General features: G+C 41.1%; 1 protein-coding gene across 2 annotated transcripts in view; it reads left to right on the forward strand.

Annotated features, from left to right (window-relative positions):
- The first annotated feature begins 483 nt into the window (after positions 1–483).
- Positions 484–17,563, forward strand: part of slc6a9 (solute carrier family 6 member 9) — a 64,470-nt gene continuing 47,390 nt past the window's right edge. Inside the window, exons 1-2 of one of the 2 annotated variants that reach the window (XM_034137238.1) lie at positions 484–594; positions 6,202–6,464. In XM_034137238.1, coding sequence (XP_033993129.1) covers positions 6,435–6,464 — 30 coding nt within the window. In that variant the 5' untranslated portion in view covers positions 484–594; positions 6,202–6,434. Of the gene's footprint in view, positions 595–4,760; positions 4,898–6,201; positions 6,465–17,563 lie in introns of those variants that run through there. The other variant, XM_034137237.1, reaches the window with a different exon arrangement.

Consider the following 17,563-nt stretch of genomic DNA (forward strand, 5'->3'; position numbering starts at 1 on the left):
CACTCTACAGAACAGATGCGATCACATCTGATTTCGTACACAAGAAAATCCCACGGGTTTCTGTGAGGAATCGTTGCTGCATGCATGCTCTTTTAACAAAAGAATGATCAACACTTGCATTCATTCCTTCACTGAACACGTGCTTACAGGGGAAACAACTGCCTTTTGTCAAAAGAATATATAAATTATAGCTTTACTCCTATAATGAGACTGTTTATGGCACGTTGTATTTAATATGTAGAAATCCTCTTTTACAATTGTTTTGATATACGCCTATAATTATTGGTCTTAATGGCAAGCATCTAACATCCATGCATCTAACATGATGGGTGACAGTCAGGCAGGTAGAGACAGCACCCATTATGTCTGCCAGGTTTGGTGTCACAACACAGGAGCCCCTACACACATGTTTCCGACCACCGCCTATATTGGTTAAGAAGAAGGAGGGGCTTAAGAAGAAGTTTTTGGCAAGGCTGGCAAGAAGGGAGACGGAAGATTAAAGGTGATGCAACTTTAAAAAAAAGAAGCTAATAGTGGCGGACAAAAAAAACGGCAAACTGAGAGCAACAGCAGAGGGATCTCCTCCATGCCGCGGTAAGAAGCTTTCTCATAAACAAGAGAGTTTGTTGTGTTTCAGTTTAGTTGTGGTTTAACTAAGTAGTATGCGGCTTCGGGGGGGTCAACAGACCATCTGCTATGATGTGATAATTCCCTCTTTAAGGAGCAACCTAGTGTTTGATGTTGAGTCTGTTCTACAATGACAATCGATGTATTGGTAGCATTTAAACACGTGTCAGTGAAGGGGACACTCAGTTGAACCCATGCCAAGTGATCCATATTGTGATGCTGACTTTTGAAATACGTTATTTTATCTCAGCGCGGCGAACCACGTGGCACTAGCCGTGGCCCCCTCCCCTTGTTGTGACGCTACGTAAGAAGGAGAGTAGATTACTTTCATAACGGGAGATCTACTTTGTAGTATTCCCTAAAATGCTATATATTACATTCTTTATATTCAAGGATCAACTACAACATTTGTTATGATATTGAAATGAAAAGAAAAACTACAGAACTCTAATGAAGACACACCAGCCAACATAATTTAAACAATAACAACAAAGCAGATCGCACTATTTTCGCTCTCAACACTATTGCTAATACCTCAACTCAGAATATTAGTCACTTCTCAGTATCTAAAATCTGTTTTTTCTTCAAATTTGCATTTGTATCGATTTGATATCAACACCAACACTTCTATTAAATCATCAGACTTGAATATATCTCAAATATAACTGATCACAAAAATAAATACTGAATAATTGATAATGAAATGCATGACATAAACAAAATACATGTTTCAGTTGTATTACTGGTCCAGCAAATTGGCAGCTCCAATGATTGGTAAAAGTAGGGTCGGCTGTACTTTTGCATGCATGAATGGCAGCTTCCCAAGCCCCCAACACACGCGACCACCCCCATCGCACTATCCATATGCACACACAGAGGGGCCTTCTTTCATCCCGCTTTAGAGTTCACTGTTTGCTTTCCTTGTGCGGTATCTGTAGGTAGCACACCATTTTGCTTCAGTCTAAAGGTTGTGGAGTTAAGTATCAGCATTTGTTGCCAGACCATCATATTCTTGTCTTTCAACAGACATACACTCTTACAATTAGAAATGAAAGTTTAATCAAGTCACCACGGATGGCCAGTTTTAATTATGTGCAAGTAGTCCATGGCTGATTATTTTAAAACAGCAAAATGAGGACACATGGTGTACCAAAAACAAGAGTGTAACCTAAAGATAAAGTACACCCATTCATGCCACTTCATGGGGAGGAACCAAGTGATTAGAGAATTCTGTATAAAGTTGATCGGATAAGTGATTCTTGACAACACTGAAGCAGCACCAATGGGGGCAAGGCAATCTCTGAAATGGCATGCGTTCAAAGTGGCCATGCTGACCACTTCTTGAGTATGTGCACTGAATGGTCAGAGTTTTTTTTAAATCATATTTTCATTGATTATAATTCCCCCCAAAAATCCACGTTGCTAGAGTTTTTTTACTGATTTATTTAGTGCCATCATTCCATCATCACTTATCTGTATCAGCTGTAAACATCATTAGATTGTCACGATTGAAAATCCTGATATGTGCATTTTTAAATCCCCTATCTTCTCATTCCCAATGCCATTTCCTTATTGTAAGAATTCCTTATTCGTTCAGCTGTCTAACAGCTTGCTATTTACTGGATGCTTAACAAAAGTCTAGAGTTGGTGCTGCTTTGAGTGCTTTCCCAATTCCCAAGTCATATTAACCTTTCTGTGCACAGTGTAAGAAAGACGCTGCCTATCACGACAAAACAGAGCTTGTGTAGTCCCAATCATACTGCTGCATATTGACATTATGGATAATAGACACAGCTGTGCAAGCCTAAAAACACGATTTATTGGAAATGGCAAAAACGGATGCTATTTTTTTCTTGAACCCACTGTGTCATACACCATGTTAGACGGTGAACCAAGGGACCCCACACTGCTGCAGTGTAGATGCAGAGTCCAAATCTAGAAAAAGCTTGTATTATTGTTGGAGCACAGAAGACTTGTGTTTCATCTGTATTTCAGATGAAGGAAACTAATATAAGTGTGTCCCTCTTATGTGTCTTAACCTCAGTTTCTTTTTTTTCTTTGATGATGGCTTAACAAAATTAAGAAAATAACCAAACTAATTATCTTTGAGCTGTGTGCCTCGTGAGTTGCAGTTCTGTGCCTCAAAAGGTCACCCTGTCCCCAGAAAATGGAGCCCTAACAAAGAAATACTCATGACGGCCCGTCCACACGGCGGCGTGCGTTGAAGCTTCAGCGCTTCTTCCCATTCACTTTGAATGGGGTGACGTCATGCTTTGCCGAACTGCATTGTGGTTCCGTCGCTTCGTTTTGCTCGTGTTGCTCCCTTCAAAAGTTGAGAAAAGTTCAACTTTTGAAGCTTCGACGGAAGCGTCAGCCAATCAAATCATATGCCAGTACAAGCTCTAGCCAATCAAACCGCGTGTTTGTGTGTCCGGGGCGGGAGATTCATGTGATTGGTTGTTGGTCGAGTTTCAGACACGCCCACCGGCAAGCTTCAACGCACGCTGCCGTGTGGACGCTGCGTGATGGTTAATGTGTAACCATGTGGCATTCTCCCATTTCTTTTGACCAACAACAGGAGAATAATTCCACAATTCTAATGCATAATTGATATAAGTTGGGCTGACATTAAGCTGCCTAAATTAAAGATTTGTGATGGGGTAAAAACTCAATATGCAAGACTTTGTGAAAGGACCATTAGGCGCTTTCACACCAAGTACTTTCCCCTGGAATAGTTCCCGGAACTTAGTTCCCCGGAACTTTTATTTCCTGGAACTATCTAGTAAATCGCGTTCACACCGGAATAAGTCCCTGATGGAGCCGAGCCGCTGACGTCACTTCTTCTTCTTCTGCTTTGGGTTTACTGGCAGGCTGCAAACAACTTCACGGCGTATACTGCCACCCGAAGTCCCCGGCCGGAAGTCCCCGGAGTTGGGGACTGGCTTCTACTGAAGCCTTCCGAGTAAATCGCCAGAAGCGCCGACACCTCATCACTCCACCGCTCCCATGTATTATTTTGTGTTGCCATAAGTTAGTCTCTCCGTTGGTGCGCTGGGCTAATGCTAATGCTAATAATGCTGATGCGAGCAAAGAAAATGGCGGCTTCACAAAAACTTTTCAGAGTTTTACGGGTCGTGGTTTGCAATTCGCCCAGCCAATCAGAAATTGGAAACTTTTTAGTATGTATTTTAAACAAACACTTGTTGTTCTCGCAACATATCTTCCCAACATGCAAAAAGGTGCTAAAACTCTTTAAGTTTGCAGTCACTGTGACGCAATCAAGTTGTTTGTGGACTACACTCATAATGCCTTGAGTTGGCCATCTTGGTCTTTGGTCGTCACCACCTTGGTTTTTTGGTACAACGGAATGCAGAAAAATACATTTTATGATGATAAAATGTTAGAAATAGTGTTAGGGATTGGAAACACTGTGAATGGGTTAGACATTGACAAAAACACAAAGAACTTTGAAACTGAAATGCACCATGACCAGAAAACACCATTGTAACTACTTTTCAATCAGAAGGTAGTCCTATCTTAAAGCAAACAATGCGCTCCATTCACTCTATTCTAAAAAGGACAATCATTTATAAAAATAAACATTGTGCTGTACTGAAGAAGACTTGAAACTAGTTAAAGAACCATTAACCTTACAGGAAACTGAGAAATATGGGTACTTTTTCTCTTAGACTTTTATACAACCAGACTTGTTGTTCAGTGAAGTGTCCCAATGTTGGATATTGAGTATTAGAGAGAGTTTAAGTTAAAGGTACTTTCTGATTGACTTCCCTTGTAAGACTTTCCTCAGTTGCCGTCTGGGAAAAAGTTGAAAAGGTTGTCTATTGCATGTGGCCTAACATAGCAATAGTATTATCAAATAGAACAAAGCATACCAGAGAAACCAAAAGCCAAATAACTTTGAATAAAATATATAATGTTTGTTCTGGCTTTTATGTCGGTGTCGATTTAAAATCTGCTCCTGGAAGTTTTATTTCGCTGCAACATCCCTTATTAGAGCTGACAGACATGTCAGGTCAACCTCTTACTGCCACTCCTCCTGGGATGGCCCAATAGGCTTGAGTCGACTCTTGCCTTGTGTACATACATTAGTAGAGTCAACCCGTGGGATTGACTCAGAGTGCTGTGACTTGATCACAGACTTCTATCTTCACACCTGTTAGTTTCTCACCGCTCAGCTTGCTTCTTTACTTGATGTAGAAGTTGGGGTTTCCCTTTATATGTTTCGTCTTCAAACATCGTAGGGCGGACGGTAAGATTAACTTTTTAACCTAGTTTTGTTTCTTGTTATCTTTTCATCAATGTGCAGCGTGCTGTGTATGATGGGGCATTTTGGGTCCCTGTACGCTCACGCACATAAATGTGTGTTTGTATGATTGTAACACAATGGTAGCTATATTTGACTACTTTTGTCTCTCCTTTTGCTGGGATGCTTTTAGTACACTGTCTAGGCTTTTTATTCTTTAAGTCGGTGACAGTCAGTTGAAGGGAGACATGCTGCATAGTTTCAGTATTTGACACACTCTCCAGTGTCCACATGACAGCTCAAGATGACTAAGAACTGCAGTATATCAGCGGCAAATAATTGATGTAAGCAGATTATTTAAAATTCGGGAATGATAAAGCATTAAAGTTCTTTCGTCTACAAAAAAAAATTACTTGACATACTTTAAGTATTTCTGTCCTTTCTGTTGTATACCTTTGTAAATTTGATATGTTTGGGATTTGGATTGTTGGTTGAACAAAACAAGCAACGCAAAGTGTCACACTGGGCTCTGGGAAATTGTGACAGATATTGATAAAACAAGAGAATAATCTACAGAACAACAGTTGCAAATAATACATTTTAGAGAAAGATGTTGTTTTACACTTCATCCTGGCTAAATTCTCTAATCCAGTCACAAATTATTGTTTCGGATTAAAATATCATTACAGAAATGTTATATTTAAACAAAAGAAATCCACGCATTTCTACTGTATACAATTATTTTAAACCAATAAAGTAATCAAAAGAAAAATATTTATTGGCTTTAAATGAAAAATACAAATCAAAGGTCAAACTTTGAGGTGACTCACTAACTTGAACTTTTCAGATTAATTCACATATTTTCCTCCCACTTTCTTCTAAATCCGGGCTGTTTTTGAGTGTTCTTTTCCAGTTTGGCTGTCCTACAGCGGTAGTCAGTGAGCAGTCTAAACGTTACCCTAACAGTTAATCTCTCTACACAAAAGGGCACTTTGTTATGGCAGCTGCTTTGCTACAAAATGCAAATCTGTTACTACATGTTTTCCAAATTTTCTCTCGGCAACTTTTCAACAGATTCCCTAGAGTTTTAATTTCTTAGTTACCTTCTTAGTTTATTCAACTCTGAGTGCAAACCATTTTTTTTTTTTACCTCGAAGCAGGTCATGTACAAAGACTGAAGCATTGTGTTGAATGTGACCAAGGGGACAAGAAACTAAAAAAAGTGTTGCCTTTCCCCCCCCCCCACCCCCTTACCCACTCCCCCCCTCCCCCCCCCCCCTCTCTCTGCCTGTCACATGTTCTTTTCACAGCATAGAAAAGTTTCTGGATTAGGGCAGAATTAACACAAAGCGGCGACGCCACTCCAGCTACACTCGCAAAACAACGCAGAAGAGGCACGAGGGGGACCAAGACACTCTTCAAAAACTTCGAAACACACCGATCGCGAGGAAAGGCAGAACGAGTCCATCCCAGAGAGTGAGAGTGAGAGAGAGAGAGACGGCAGCAGAGAGGCAGGGGATCTTTGCCGACAAGGTCCTGAAGGATGGAAGCAAAGCAGTTTGCCGGGATCGTGGTGAGTTGAACTTTTGTTCAGTGACACACACACAGGTGCAGATGTTATACATGGATGCAGCCTCATCTCTGGTGGGATGCAGCTGCTGGACCACCAGTTGAGTCTCACTCCCCTTTTCCCCAATTTAATCAAAAAGTCAAGGTGGTCACGTTTGGTCTCAAGCAGGCTTTTATTTTGCTTATTTAACACGTTGCTCTTTATTAAACGTTCACAATGTTTCTCTAGTTTACTCCAGGTTTTACAACCACTTTAACTCTGGTAATACTTTTTGTCTAATGTGCACCTCCAACAAAGATACACGCGTCTGCACTCAATGAAAATCCTGCATTTGACCTCCGAGTGATCGTTGTGTTCAGTCCTAGCTGAGCTGTCATCACCTGCTGTTCCCCACAGAGCTCAAGCACTCGTCAACGTTAACACTGTCTCGAAAAGTCCCAACAATTTCACCTGCAGCTAACAACTCTCAACCGTGCTTTGACAGTACTTCTCATTTATCAGACAATAAACATGTTTTCTGTGTGCTCTGGCTGCTGATAAGAGACTAAGGCCAAGAGGTAAATGTGTCAGTGACTGGGGATATGCTCTGCAAGTGGGAAGCTTTAAATAGAGGTTTGTCATTGTTAGCAGTCAGGTCACTTCTCTCTCCTTCTCTCAGTGTGGTCCAAGTTCCTCAGTCCGTCTTGAGACGGCGATAAACACAAACTCTGAGCCCCAACCACTTTCTGACATTCTGGCACATTTGAAGCCTTGCGTTCCTCCCCGATGGTTCTTTTTTTCTGCGTGGTCCTTTTGAGATGCATATCCGTGTTGAAATGCATACACAGCGTATCAGTCTGCTCCCTCCTCTCGCTCTCTCACAGTATTTGAAGGTGGCTGGAGATTTTATTCTTGTCTTTTATTTGCATAAGTTTGTCTGAGATTTCAGCTCAGTGACAGTGTGCCAATCGACCTTTGAGAGGTTGCTGGACAAGTTCTGTCAGGGTAGATATGGATACCTATGGGAGTGTAATTTAATATCACACAGAAAATTTGAATTGTTTCCCAATGGAAGAGATTTTGTTGTGCCTGTCGTTGTACTCTTTGGTCACTATGAAGTTGTGTACCTTTTTATTAACTCTCCTCAGACACACACAGGAAAGCAAACACAAAGATGACACAATGACCTATCATAGATTATTCACACAGTAGAGAATGCCATTTCACCCTATATCCACTAGGGGGATTGAGGCAAACAGAGATGGAGTGCTTCAACAGAAGACATTCATATTTAAATGGTTGCTGTTTAATTTCATGAGGTGTATCACATCTAACAGCATCATTTGAAACACACAATAGATGTTTTTGTCGAAAAAAGGAGCAGTTAATCATTCGGTACTGCCAAAATAAAAGCTTAGTAAAGTTAAAACTTTGATATGAAAATAAAAAATGTGCCATCGGTCAATTTGAGAATGCAGTCCTTGTTACACTTCCTAACAAATTGTTCGTTTCATCATTGAAATGTGACTGTCAGTCCCCCTTCTTGGCCATAACCTCCTCTTATCACTCATATAAATGTTTTTGACTCAAGGTAGTCTTTGTTTGCTCTTAAAATGTAATAATTAGATTACCTAGGAGAAGCTACCAGCCAAGAATTTAGAATTATTTCGTAACATTGATCAGTCACTTATTTTCCTCAAAAAAAACTGAAGAGGTTAGAGTGTAACGGACCCACCAACCTTATCTGTCTCGGTAAACATGCATGATGATAACGGCTCATGCTCACAAACCGCCTCTCCTGATTGGTCACTTCTCGGGGCTGGGACTGGTTTACTCGCCTGTTAGACATAGACGGTGATGTCAGTGTCTCAGAGACGACAACAAAGAATGAAAGAAAGTGTGTTTGTTCGAGAGAGAATTACTGACTGAATCTTAGACCTTGTCCTCCCATCGCCAACTGTTACTTCAACTTTTCCTCCATTCCGCCCTCTCTTCTTGATGTTTTGTCATCACATGCTAAATCCACTCAACTTTCGGAGAGTGAAAATGACCCTTCCTGTTGTGTTTTCTAAACACCTTTATTTATGGAAGTCGCTGCCCTTTCTTTGCAGTCTGCTTAAATGTGTTTATGGCGGGTCCAGATGGTCGGTGGATGTACCCGTCACCGTAAATCTTGCGACACACAAGGCGCTCGCTTCCTGCTACCGCTTGGCTCGGCTGGTAGCCTTCTGCCGGGACTCTTTCTGTCCAAACTTAATTCCCCTACTCGTTCAAAGGGAGCCCCCTTCTCCTCAATCTTCTTGCGATGTCTTTGACTGCTCTGGAAGCCACCACTTCCACCCAACGGATGAGCAGATGGTGCCCTGGCACTAGCTTTTACTGTGTGGGTAGCTGTCTCTTTTGTGGTTATTCCTTAGTTACTCCTTTTTGGAAGCCTACCTTTTTAAGTACATGTAAAGAGAATGTGAGAGTAGGAGGAGTTGGACGTAGGTTTTGCGTATTTGTCTACTGAGCACATGTTTATTTGTCTGGCCGTGCACACCACCACTGCACCTCAATCACCATGAAGGCCAAATGGAGGAAGAGGTCCCCTTAAACTGACCTTTGATCAAAGATATCATTAGCAAACCTTTTTAAAGTTAGACTTCTTAATCCTCAATTATTAAATGGTTTAGAGCAGGGGTGCCCACACTTTTTCAGCTTGGGAGCTACTTTTAAAATGACCAAGCCCAAATGATCTACATACACCCTTGGTTTAGAGTGACAGGTGATACCAACTTGGTTCTGATTCCTGTCTGTTTTATCAACAATAAACCCCCAATAAATCCTTAATACTTTCCACATTTGCAACAAAAAATGTCTACATTTTCACACAACTTCGCCTCACAAGCTTTTTAATACGAAACTCGGCCCTGGTTCAAAACTACAACAACGTAACACTATTTGTTCCTAGTACATTGTTTCACATTAAAAACCCAAGTGCTTCTGTGTGAGACATTAGATCATTCCTTTCCAACATCTCATCACTTCTCATGAATTATACTGTACATTTTGCATGTGGTAGTTATCTTATGAAAGGTGCAACAATGCAGACACCGGTTGTCATTACCCACTAGTTCTTTCTACTTCCTTAGTGAGGGGCCTTTTGTGTGTTCTTTTATATGTATATCTGTGTGTGTGTGCGTGGATGTGAGAGAGAATGAATTTGTCACTGAGTGTTTGTGTGGCCATAATTCCCAGAGGTTGTGTGGCTAATGTGTGCTGTAAGCTGTGAAGTGGAAACTAAATGGAAAGAAATATTGGAACCCACAACCTGGGCACACACACACACACACACACTCACACACACACACACTCACACTATAAAACATACATGAGCAAAGTCTTGTACACTACTCATTTATGCTCATTTACCAAACAATATATGAACAAAACCTCAAATACCATTACAATATGTCACACTATAAAATAATACATGCACAATATGTTTAGTACCTTAGTAACTTGTTTTTCCTCAAAGCTTCGACAAAACTGTGAAGTCCAAACTGTGACCCAGGGGCCAATTTTAAACTCACAATATTTGATCTCCCCCCTCTTGGTTTGTTTGTAGTAATGTGTGTGCTAAAGTCGCCAAATATATGTATTTGCTTATGACCTTTGGAGCTATGTTTTTACCGAAAGTGCTCCACATAACAGGAGTGCACTTATTACAGGTGAAACTAGACGGATTATGTCCCGCTCTCCCTCTTTCGGTCCTTATGTAAGAAACATATTGAGTTGCCAGTGAGCCAGTTTAGTTAACATGAGTGCTCAGCAACCGTGTTGACTGCCTCTGGGGTGAGGAGCCAACAAACAGATGTGAACCAAAAGAGAGAGAGAGAGATATAGAGAAAGAGCCGCAAGGGCAGGTTGGGGAAGAAGAGTCAGACGTGATTTCTGTTTCTGATTTCCCCCCGCCTTCTGACTTGCCAGCTTAATGAGGAAATAACCTTTTTCTACAAGCAGCCGTATGGTGGAACAGGCAGCGCCCAACGTCAGTTTAACAGCAGCCACTGTGGCGAACGTACAATTGAGGGACAAGGGCCACAAATGCCAAACACGTCCACTGCTGGGCACTGTTTAAAAGGTAACCCACCACCATCCAACCCCCCGTGTACGCACACACAGAGAGGGGGGAAAAAACGACTCGGGCAGAAAATTTCGTTTTTCTGATTCTCTTCCTCTCCTTTTCTGTTTCTGGTTTAATGGGTCCCCCTCCCTACGACTTCACAAAAAAATACAAGCAAGTTCAGAAAAAAGGGGGACTCTCCCTCTCTGTCACTTGAAGTCAGTGAAATTAAGGACAGGGCTCTGACATTGTGTCCACACAACGGCACCCTTAAATCTCCCTCAGTTTCCTTTGGTATTATTATCATTTTCAACGGTTTCCAATTGAATTATTTTCAAAGGCCCTTTCAGAACCATATTTAGGTATGGGGGGGGGGTGCTTTTCTCAGGGGCGGACAAAACTCCTTAGTGTTATTTATCACTTTTCGTCCTCTCTGTTCCTTCCCCTCTTTAGCTCCATTCAGGAAACTGTAACATTGGTGGGTTGATCTGGAATCAAGGAATGCTATTTGGCTTTATGGAAAATGTCCCAGTTGACTGTGGTCAAACGTGATCCAGGTGCAGCAGACAACATCTGTTATTTGGAAAATAAAGTCATCAAGGAAAAAGGGCAATCAAACAGGCTGTTATGAAATATTCCACTTTTGATGTTGACTGCTTATCCTCACAGCTTGAATGTTGACTATCTACAGTGCTGGGGGGTGGCTCTCTCCCTCTAGAGTCACACTCTAGAGGGAGAGAGTAACCATAATAGTATTCTTTTGTTGTTTTTATCATTTTTCCTATATACTTTTATACAAGCCTAAAGTGCCCAAGCCATTGGAGTTTGATTTTCGATTTTCAAAGCAAGCCAATTTCCTTACTGGCATTTCCAGTAGTTGTCACTTATGTGTACTACTGAAAATAAAAGTGTCCGGTTATCAACTGTAATAATAGTTTTCGACACATGGGAGCAGCAGAAAACACAGCATTGACATAGTTTTCGTGAGCGTGTTTTCAAGTAGTTTGCTATGTATATAGTCGCACGGCAACATTAGCATTAATTTGGAGTCATATTTCTGAATTGACGTCCTAAATTCACACTGATCTTGTTCATTAGCTTCCAAATGCTATGTATTGTTAACCATCTAGTTGTGAAGAGGAACACATGAAACTTGTGGGCCTGCTCTGACTATCAAAACAATAAGCTGAAAGACACTAAATTGCTCAGTATTGTGCAATCATTTAACCAATTATTAATCATCACTGGATAAGATTTGGTCAGTTTCTGATAGAACATTTTGTTGTATCCAAAATAATCAAACATGTTAGTCTTTCTGTCACTAGTTGTTATTGATGTGGCAATGGTTGTCGTCTATTATGACAAACGACACTGAACAAAACTTGATTCGGTCGGGCTGTAATCCGAAGTCTAAACCAGGCATTAGGTAACTAAACCCTTATCTTTATCACCAATATATTTACGAATAGATGTCATAAGGTAAAAAGAAAATCTAGTTTTGGGATTTTGCGGTCTTTGCAAACGCCTTGTAGAGGAGTTGCTGATGTTCAAGCATCTTTGCAACGATTTATAATTGCTTCGATGAATGGAAAATGACACGTCTCTTTCTGCCTTCCGCTTTTCTACCTCTCGTCACATTCCGAGCGCGACACTGACTTCTGCCACGTGAGGCCTACTTCAGTCACATGTTCCTCACTTTCATCCCCAGCAATGTCCCATATGTTTGTCAAAATGTGTATGTTGTGTGCTTTTTCCGGCCCGATTTGTTCCCATGCCTTCTCTCCAATGAGCCCCGCTCTCCCCGGGGGTCCTAGCTGAAGCCTCACGCTATTTATACAAGACCGAACAGCTGGGGCCCTCCCAGCCAAAGCGGTGAGGGATGGGTAGAGAAATTATCATGGAAACTTCAAGTTAAACCAAGCGTTGGAAATGTCTCTCTGTTCCCTCTTCTTTGCTCTTTCGTCTTCCTCTCCGTCATTTGTCTTTCTCCCCCGGGTGTCCAGAGTGGCCAGGTCGGGTCGTGTTGGGCTCAGGTCAGCTCAACTGCCAAACAAAAACATCTCTATGATCTTTTCTCTTTTTATCTGCTCTGCAACTGATGTTTTTTATGCCTGTTTTTCCTCACACACTTGCTTTCCTCGCTTCCAATTTAAGAGCTGGGTTGTTTTGGACTGAACAAGAAAGGTTGATTTTTCCCTCTAACACAGCCTCAATACATTTTGTCCTTTTGTTGCGCTGGACAAAGCCGACCTGCTGTTGCAAAACTGAGCTTTTTTGTGTTTCTACCCTTTTTTATTCTGCGTTGCTTGTCCTATTGTGAACCTCAACCCTGTGAAGTTCTTTCTCTCTGGCCGCTTCTCAATGTCAAGTAAACCTGCTGCAGAGCCACTATTTCAAGTATACTACGTCATCGAGTGGCGCCGAAGGACTGTTTAAATGCATGTTAAATGCCCAGCATTCGGCGCCACTCGATGACGTAGTATACTTGAAATAGTGGCTCTGCAGCAGGTATACTCGACATTGAGAAACGGCCCGTCCCTTCACTTATTTCATCCTGTCGTTACTTCTCTTATCATATCTTCCTCTGGACTGTTCTGCCATACTCTCTTAGCGTTTCCTCATGTGTAGTGCTCAGGACAGGGGAGAATGTCCGGCCTATCGACGCCTCCAGTTCAAGGCCCCCTTCACAGTCAGACGTCCCATCACAGGCATGTTGAGCTAACATGAGGTGAAGAGATATTAACCAGATTGCTGTAAGGGACAGATATATAGATCGAGGATGATGTAATAAGTCCAGACTTGGCGGTTGGTTCCCTCAAGGAATAGCCTTTCAGGGTAAAAGCATGCTGATCCATCGATATTAAAGGACAATAAATAAGGATGTAAGGCAAGAAGCTATATGTATCTCTTTTAATTTGTACAGTTTGATTTACATAGTCAAAGCCCATCTCACCAACAGCACACAATTTCATCAAGCTCCCCTCCTTAATGTGTTTTTAAGTCATATGGATGACATTTTATAAATGTTCATAAATTTGTCTATACATTTTGGGAAAAGTAGAATACATAGGGAAGTGGTTAAGCTCAACAGTACCCGTAATGCCATCACTATGCCGACTACCAACCATGTTAAAGGGTGACATTTAGTTTGCTTTGTCAGCATTGGAGTTTGCTCTCGTTGCCTTGTGTATTTTGGTGGTTGTGTGTGTTTGTGTGCCAACTTCAAAGTGGAATCTATGGCGCATTTCCACTACAGCGCGGAGCTCGCTTTAAGCGTGTCGTGCCGTGCCCGGCTCGTTTTTGGTTGCGTTTCCACTTGGCGTAGTTCCGGCTAGCGGGTACTATTTCACAGTTTTTCTGGCCCGATAAAATCGAGGTTCTTTCCGGGCCAACAAACAGGGCTGAGTCGGGCTGAGTATGCTAAACTAGAGAGAGAATCGCTGGCAAGGGGGCTACAACTACAACAAGATGAACATATTTGACCGTGATTTAATTGTAATACACGTTTCAAAATGATGCCGAAGTAACAACATACTGATACTGGTTAGTAAAAGCCATGAATTAATGCTTTGTCAAGTCTGCAGACAGACGGCAGGCGAAAAACCTTTTAAAATGCGTGTTTTCTAAATGGAGATCGGCTAAGCTAACGCAGTATATGCTCCGACCGTCCACACTCGCAACAACGGCCTATACAGACATAAATAAACCATTGACTGTACTCGCCATGACACAGACAGTCTGTGGTTTGTACTTGTTTAACTTTTGTCTAGTTTCTGAACAGATATGAGGAGCTGTGAGCTTGAGGGCTAACAGCTAACGGCTGATGTTGTTTTTTTGTGGTTCTCATTGAAGATGACGTCACGGCTCCGCCTACACTGCGTTACTATAGTTACTGCCCCAGCTACTAAACTGTAATGGAAACGCAGCATAAAGTGAGCCAGTCCTAACGAGGCCTAGCCATACCGAGCGAGGCCGAGCGAGGCCCTGTAGTGGAAATGTGCCATAAGTTGCATAAGCTCCTGGTTTTTGTTGCTATAGTATTGAAAGGTGGTCGGATAGTGTGGTCTTCTACCAATTGTGGTTTGATTCCTAGCCCCTGCAGTCAACATGTCGATGAATCCTTGGGCAAGATACTTAACCCCAAGTTCCTCTCGATAGCATGGCCAATGGTGTGTGAATTTGAGTGTCCTTGAGCAGGTGGCACCTCTGTATGAATGGGCATAATTGTGTGAATGCTGACTTGCATTATTTAACAGCACTTAAACTCAATCTACTATCTTTTAGACACAAAATGATTTGACTTGCTTTTGTCTGATCCATTCCAACAGCAAACATTTAATTTGTATCAGATGATAACTTTCCAGGTTATACAAACAATAAACAGTACTTATCACAGATGGACCCAGTCCCCTACTTCAGGTCATCGCCTTCGGACTGGGGGAGGAAACACACACAAAATAAACACAGCGAAACAGAAAGCCCACAGTGTTCCAACTGTGATAACACTATTTACAATTGCACAGTTTTGTAAATCCCTAGTGAATATTTAATTGTGTTTCATTGGCCTTTTGGGTCACCAAACTTTCATAAAAGAAAGGCATGCGGGAGATATATCTTGCATGAGCATTTTGGTGATATTTGAATTTCTTAGTCAACACAGATAAGAGTGCTTTGAAAAAAAGAAGAGAAAAACATGAGAGAGGAGATGAAGTGGAAAAAATTCAAACGAAAAGAGATAATTTTCTGTTCCCGGAATCCTGTCTGTATGTTTGCTGGTTCACCTTTGTCTTGATTTCATCTGTCACTCATCCTCTACCCCAGCCTGCTGTTTTTTTCCACTTTGCTTATGGAGTCATTGGCTCCCAAAACAAGTTTGTCCTTCACGGTCTGAAAGACACTTCAATATTTCTCTCTTCAGACGCCCATAACTTCACTGCAATATACACATTGCAAAATGTTAAAGCCTGGACTGTGAAGTGTGGACTTTTCAGAGAACGCTTTTAAATGTTCCCTAAGCAAATAAAGTACAGGGCATCTGAGACCGGCTGTCAACAGGAGACCTACCATTTTACAGACTTGATTATAATGAAATAATTATTTCTTCCTATTCCAATTGAGATATCTGAACAATAAGTGTTTACTAATTGCTTTTGAACAGCTATAATAGAGCTGCGTTTATTTACTGCAAGCTGAACAACGGGATGCTTTTATTTTTGAAGCAGCTACAGAATTGATGAAGTCTTATGATACATATCAGTCATTATACAATGCTTTATACTGTGTTAAAATTACTGTAATAAAGCATCATATTTTTGAGGACTTATTACTTTGATTATACAGTGCTAAAGACAATGCATCAAGACATAAAATCATAAAAAGTGTTGCTGACCATTTCAACAGACGTCCAGTCTAAGCATGGTTTGCTCTAGTTGTAAACTAATTGTATTTTTATCTAATTGTAAAACAGTTGCTGCTTTATGATACAGTTACACACTAATACCCTGTTGAAGCCAAATGAATGACTTCTGCTGACCTGTTACATACAAAAAGAGTGTAAAATAAATTATTTCAGTGTCCTCAAAAGCAGTTTGAACCCAAAGTGTCAAATTAAGCTACTTACCTTATTAAACTAAGAGCAGTAGCTACGTTTGCTGTCCGCTTAAATTCCAAACTGCATCCTGATTTCAGTTCACCTTGCTTGCAATCATGCTGCATTACCTTCTTGATTTAAAGTCTAGTACAAAAGCCTAATTGAGAGACCTGGGCTCCATTCATCTTAAAATGACTGCGTATTTGTTACGGTCATCAGGCTGTATATTGCTTTGTCAGAGCTGGAGCTTAAAAAGGATCAAGTAAGGGAAGCCTTCTTAGCTTTAAACGTTTTATTTTATTACTCAATCTCCCTATGTTTAGTGATGGCTTGTTTGATCGATGAGTGTGTTTTGCCCCAGGTTAACCTGTAATTGATGTTGGCATGTGCTCGGTGGTTGACATGAAAGCCTTGAGGAAATTCTTCCCGACCTTATCAGTGATCTTTTTATGTTGTTAGTCTTTCTGCTCTTTTCCTTTTTAATGTTGGCTTTTCGTGGTTTACACGGGAAAGCCACTGAAACTCTACAGGATCTACAGCTCAAAAGATTAATCAACTATTTGTAATATTCAATTAATCCTTTAATGAGTTCTTCAAGGCCAATACCACAGGCAATTTATGGAGAGATAAAAGCGATATCCAAACGTACCGCTGTGAAAACCTGAAAATTCAACTTTGAACCTGCCGATTAACTTCTTAACTGAGAAAACAGTTGTAGGGTTAATAATTGTTAGCTGTAGCCCTCCCTGCGTCCAACAGTTTATGCAACCCTCGGAAACTGACAATCTGTCATTCTTTTGAATGTACAACTGAATGACAAAATATCATTGTCAGTAGAGTCTTTCTGGAAATATTTGCCCCATATTTGAAACGGGTAGTAAATCCATGCTTGTACGCAGTCAGTGGACGTGAAGGTAAATGAAAGAGTCCAAATAAGAACAGTTCAGGCTCTTGGTGTCTTTAACATCAAAAGGCCTCAGTGGTTTCCAACATGTAGCGAACATACACATTGTCCACATTGTTTTTCTCTCACACTGGCCGTTCTGTATCGTAGATAGCATCAAGAAACAAGTGAGAATTTAAACAAGTTGGTGTTGTTATCAGCAGCAGCATCTGTGCTTCTCTAATTAGAGTTAAATGACCTCAAATAATAGGGTAATTAAGTAATGAAACAAATCCTTCCCCCTCCACAAACAGCCAGCTGCAGCCTCAACACGCATTCATGTCGCAAGGAAAACTAAGTTTGGTTTTTTACAAGCTCTGATTAAGGCCACTTGGCTTAAACTTAAGTTTGTTTGTTTATAGAGGCCAGTTCAAAGACTACTTTGTCCTGAAGATCAATATGTGCGATACCTTTGTACCATTGGGTATCCAATGCTGTAACTTTCAGAACCAAGGTTTTGCACCAAAAACGAAAGCCAGAAG

This window comes from Trematomus bernacchii, unplaced genomic scaffold (genome assembly GCF_902827165.1).
Source record: "Trematomus bernacchii unplaced genomic scaffold, fTreBer1.1, whole genome shotgun sequence".
NCBI classification, from domain to species: domain Eukaryota; kingdom Metazoa; phylum Chordata; class Actinopteri; order Perciformes; family Nototheniidae; genus Trematomus; species Trematomus bernacchii.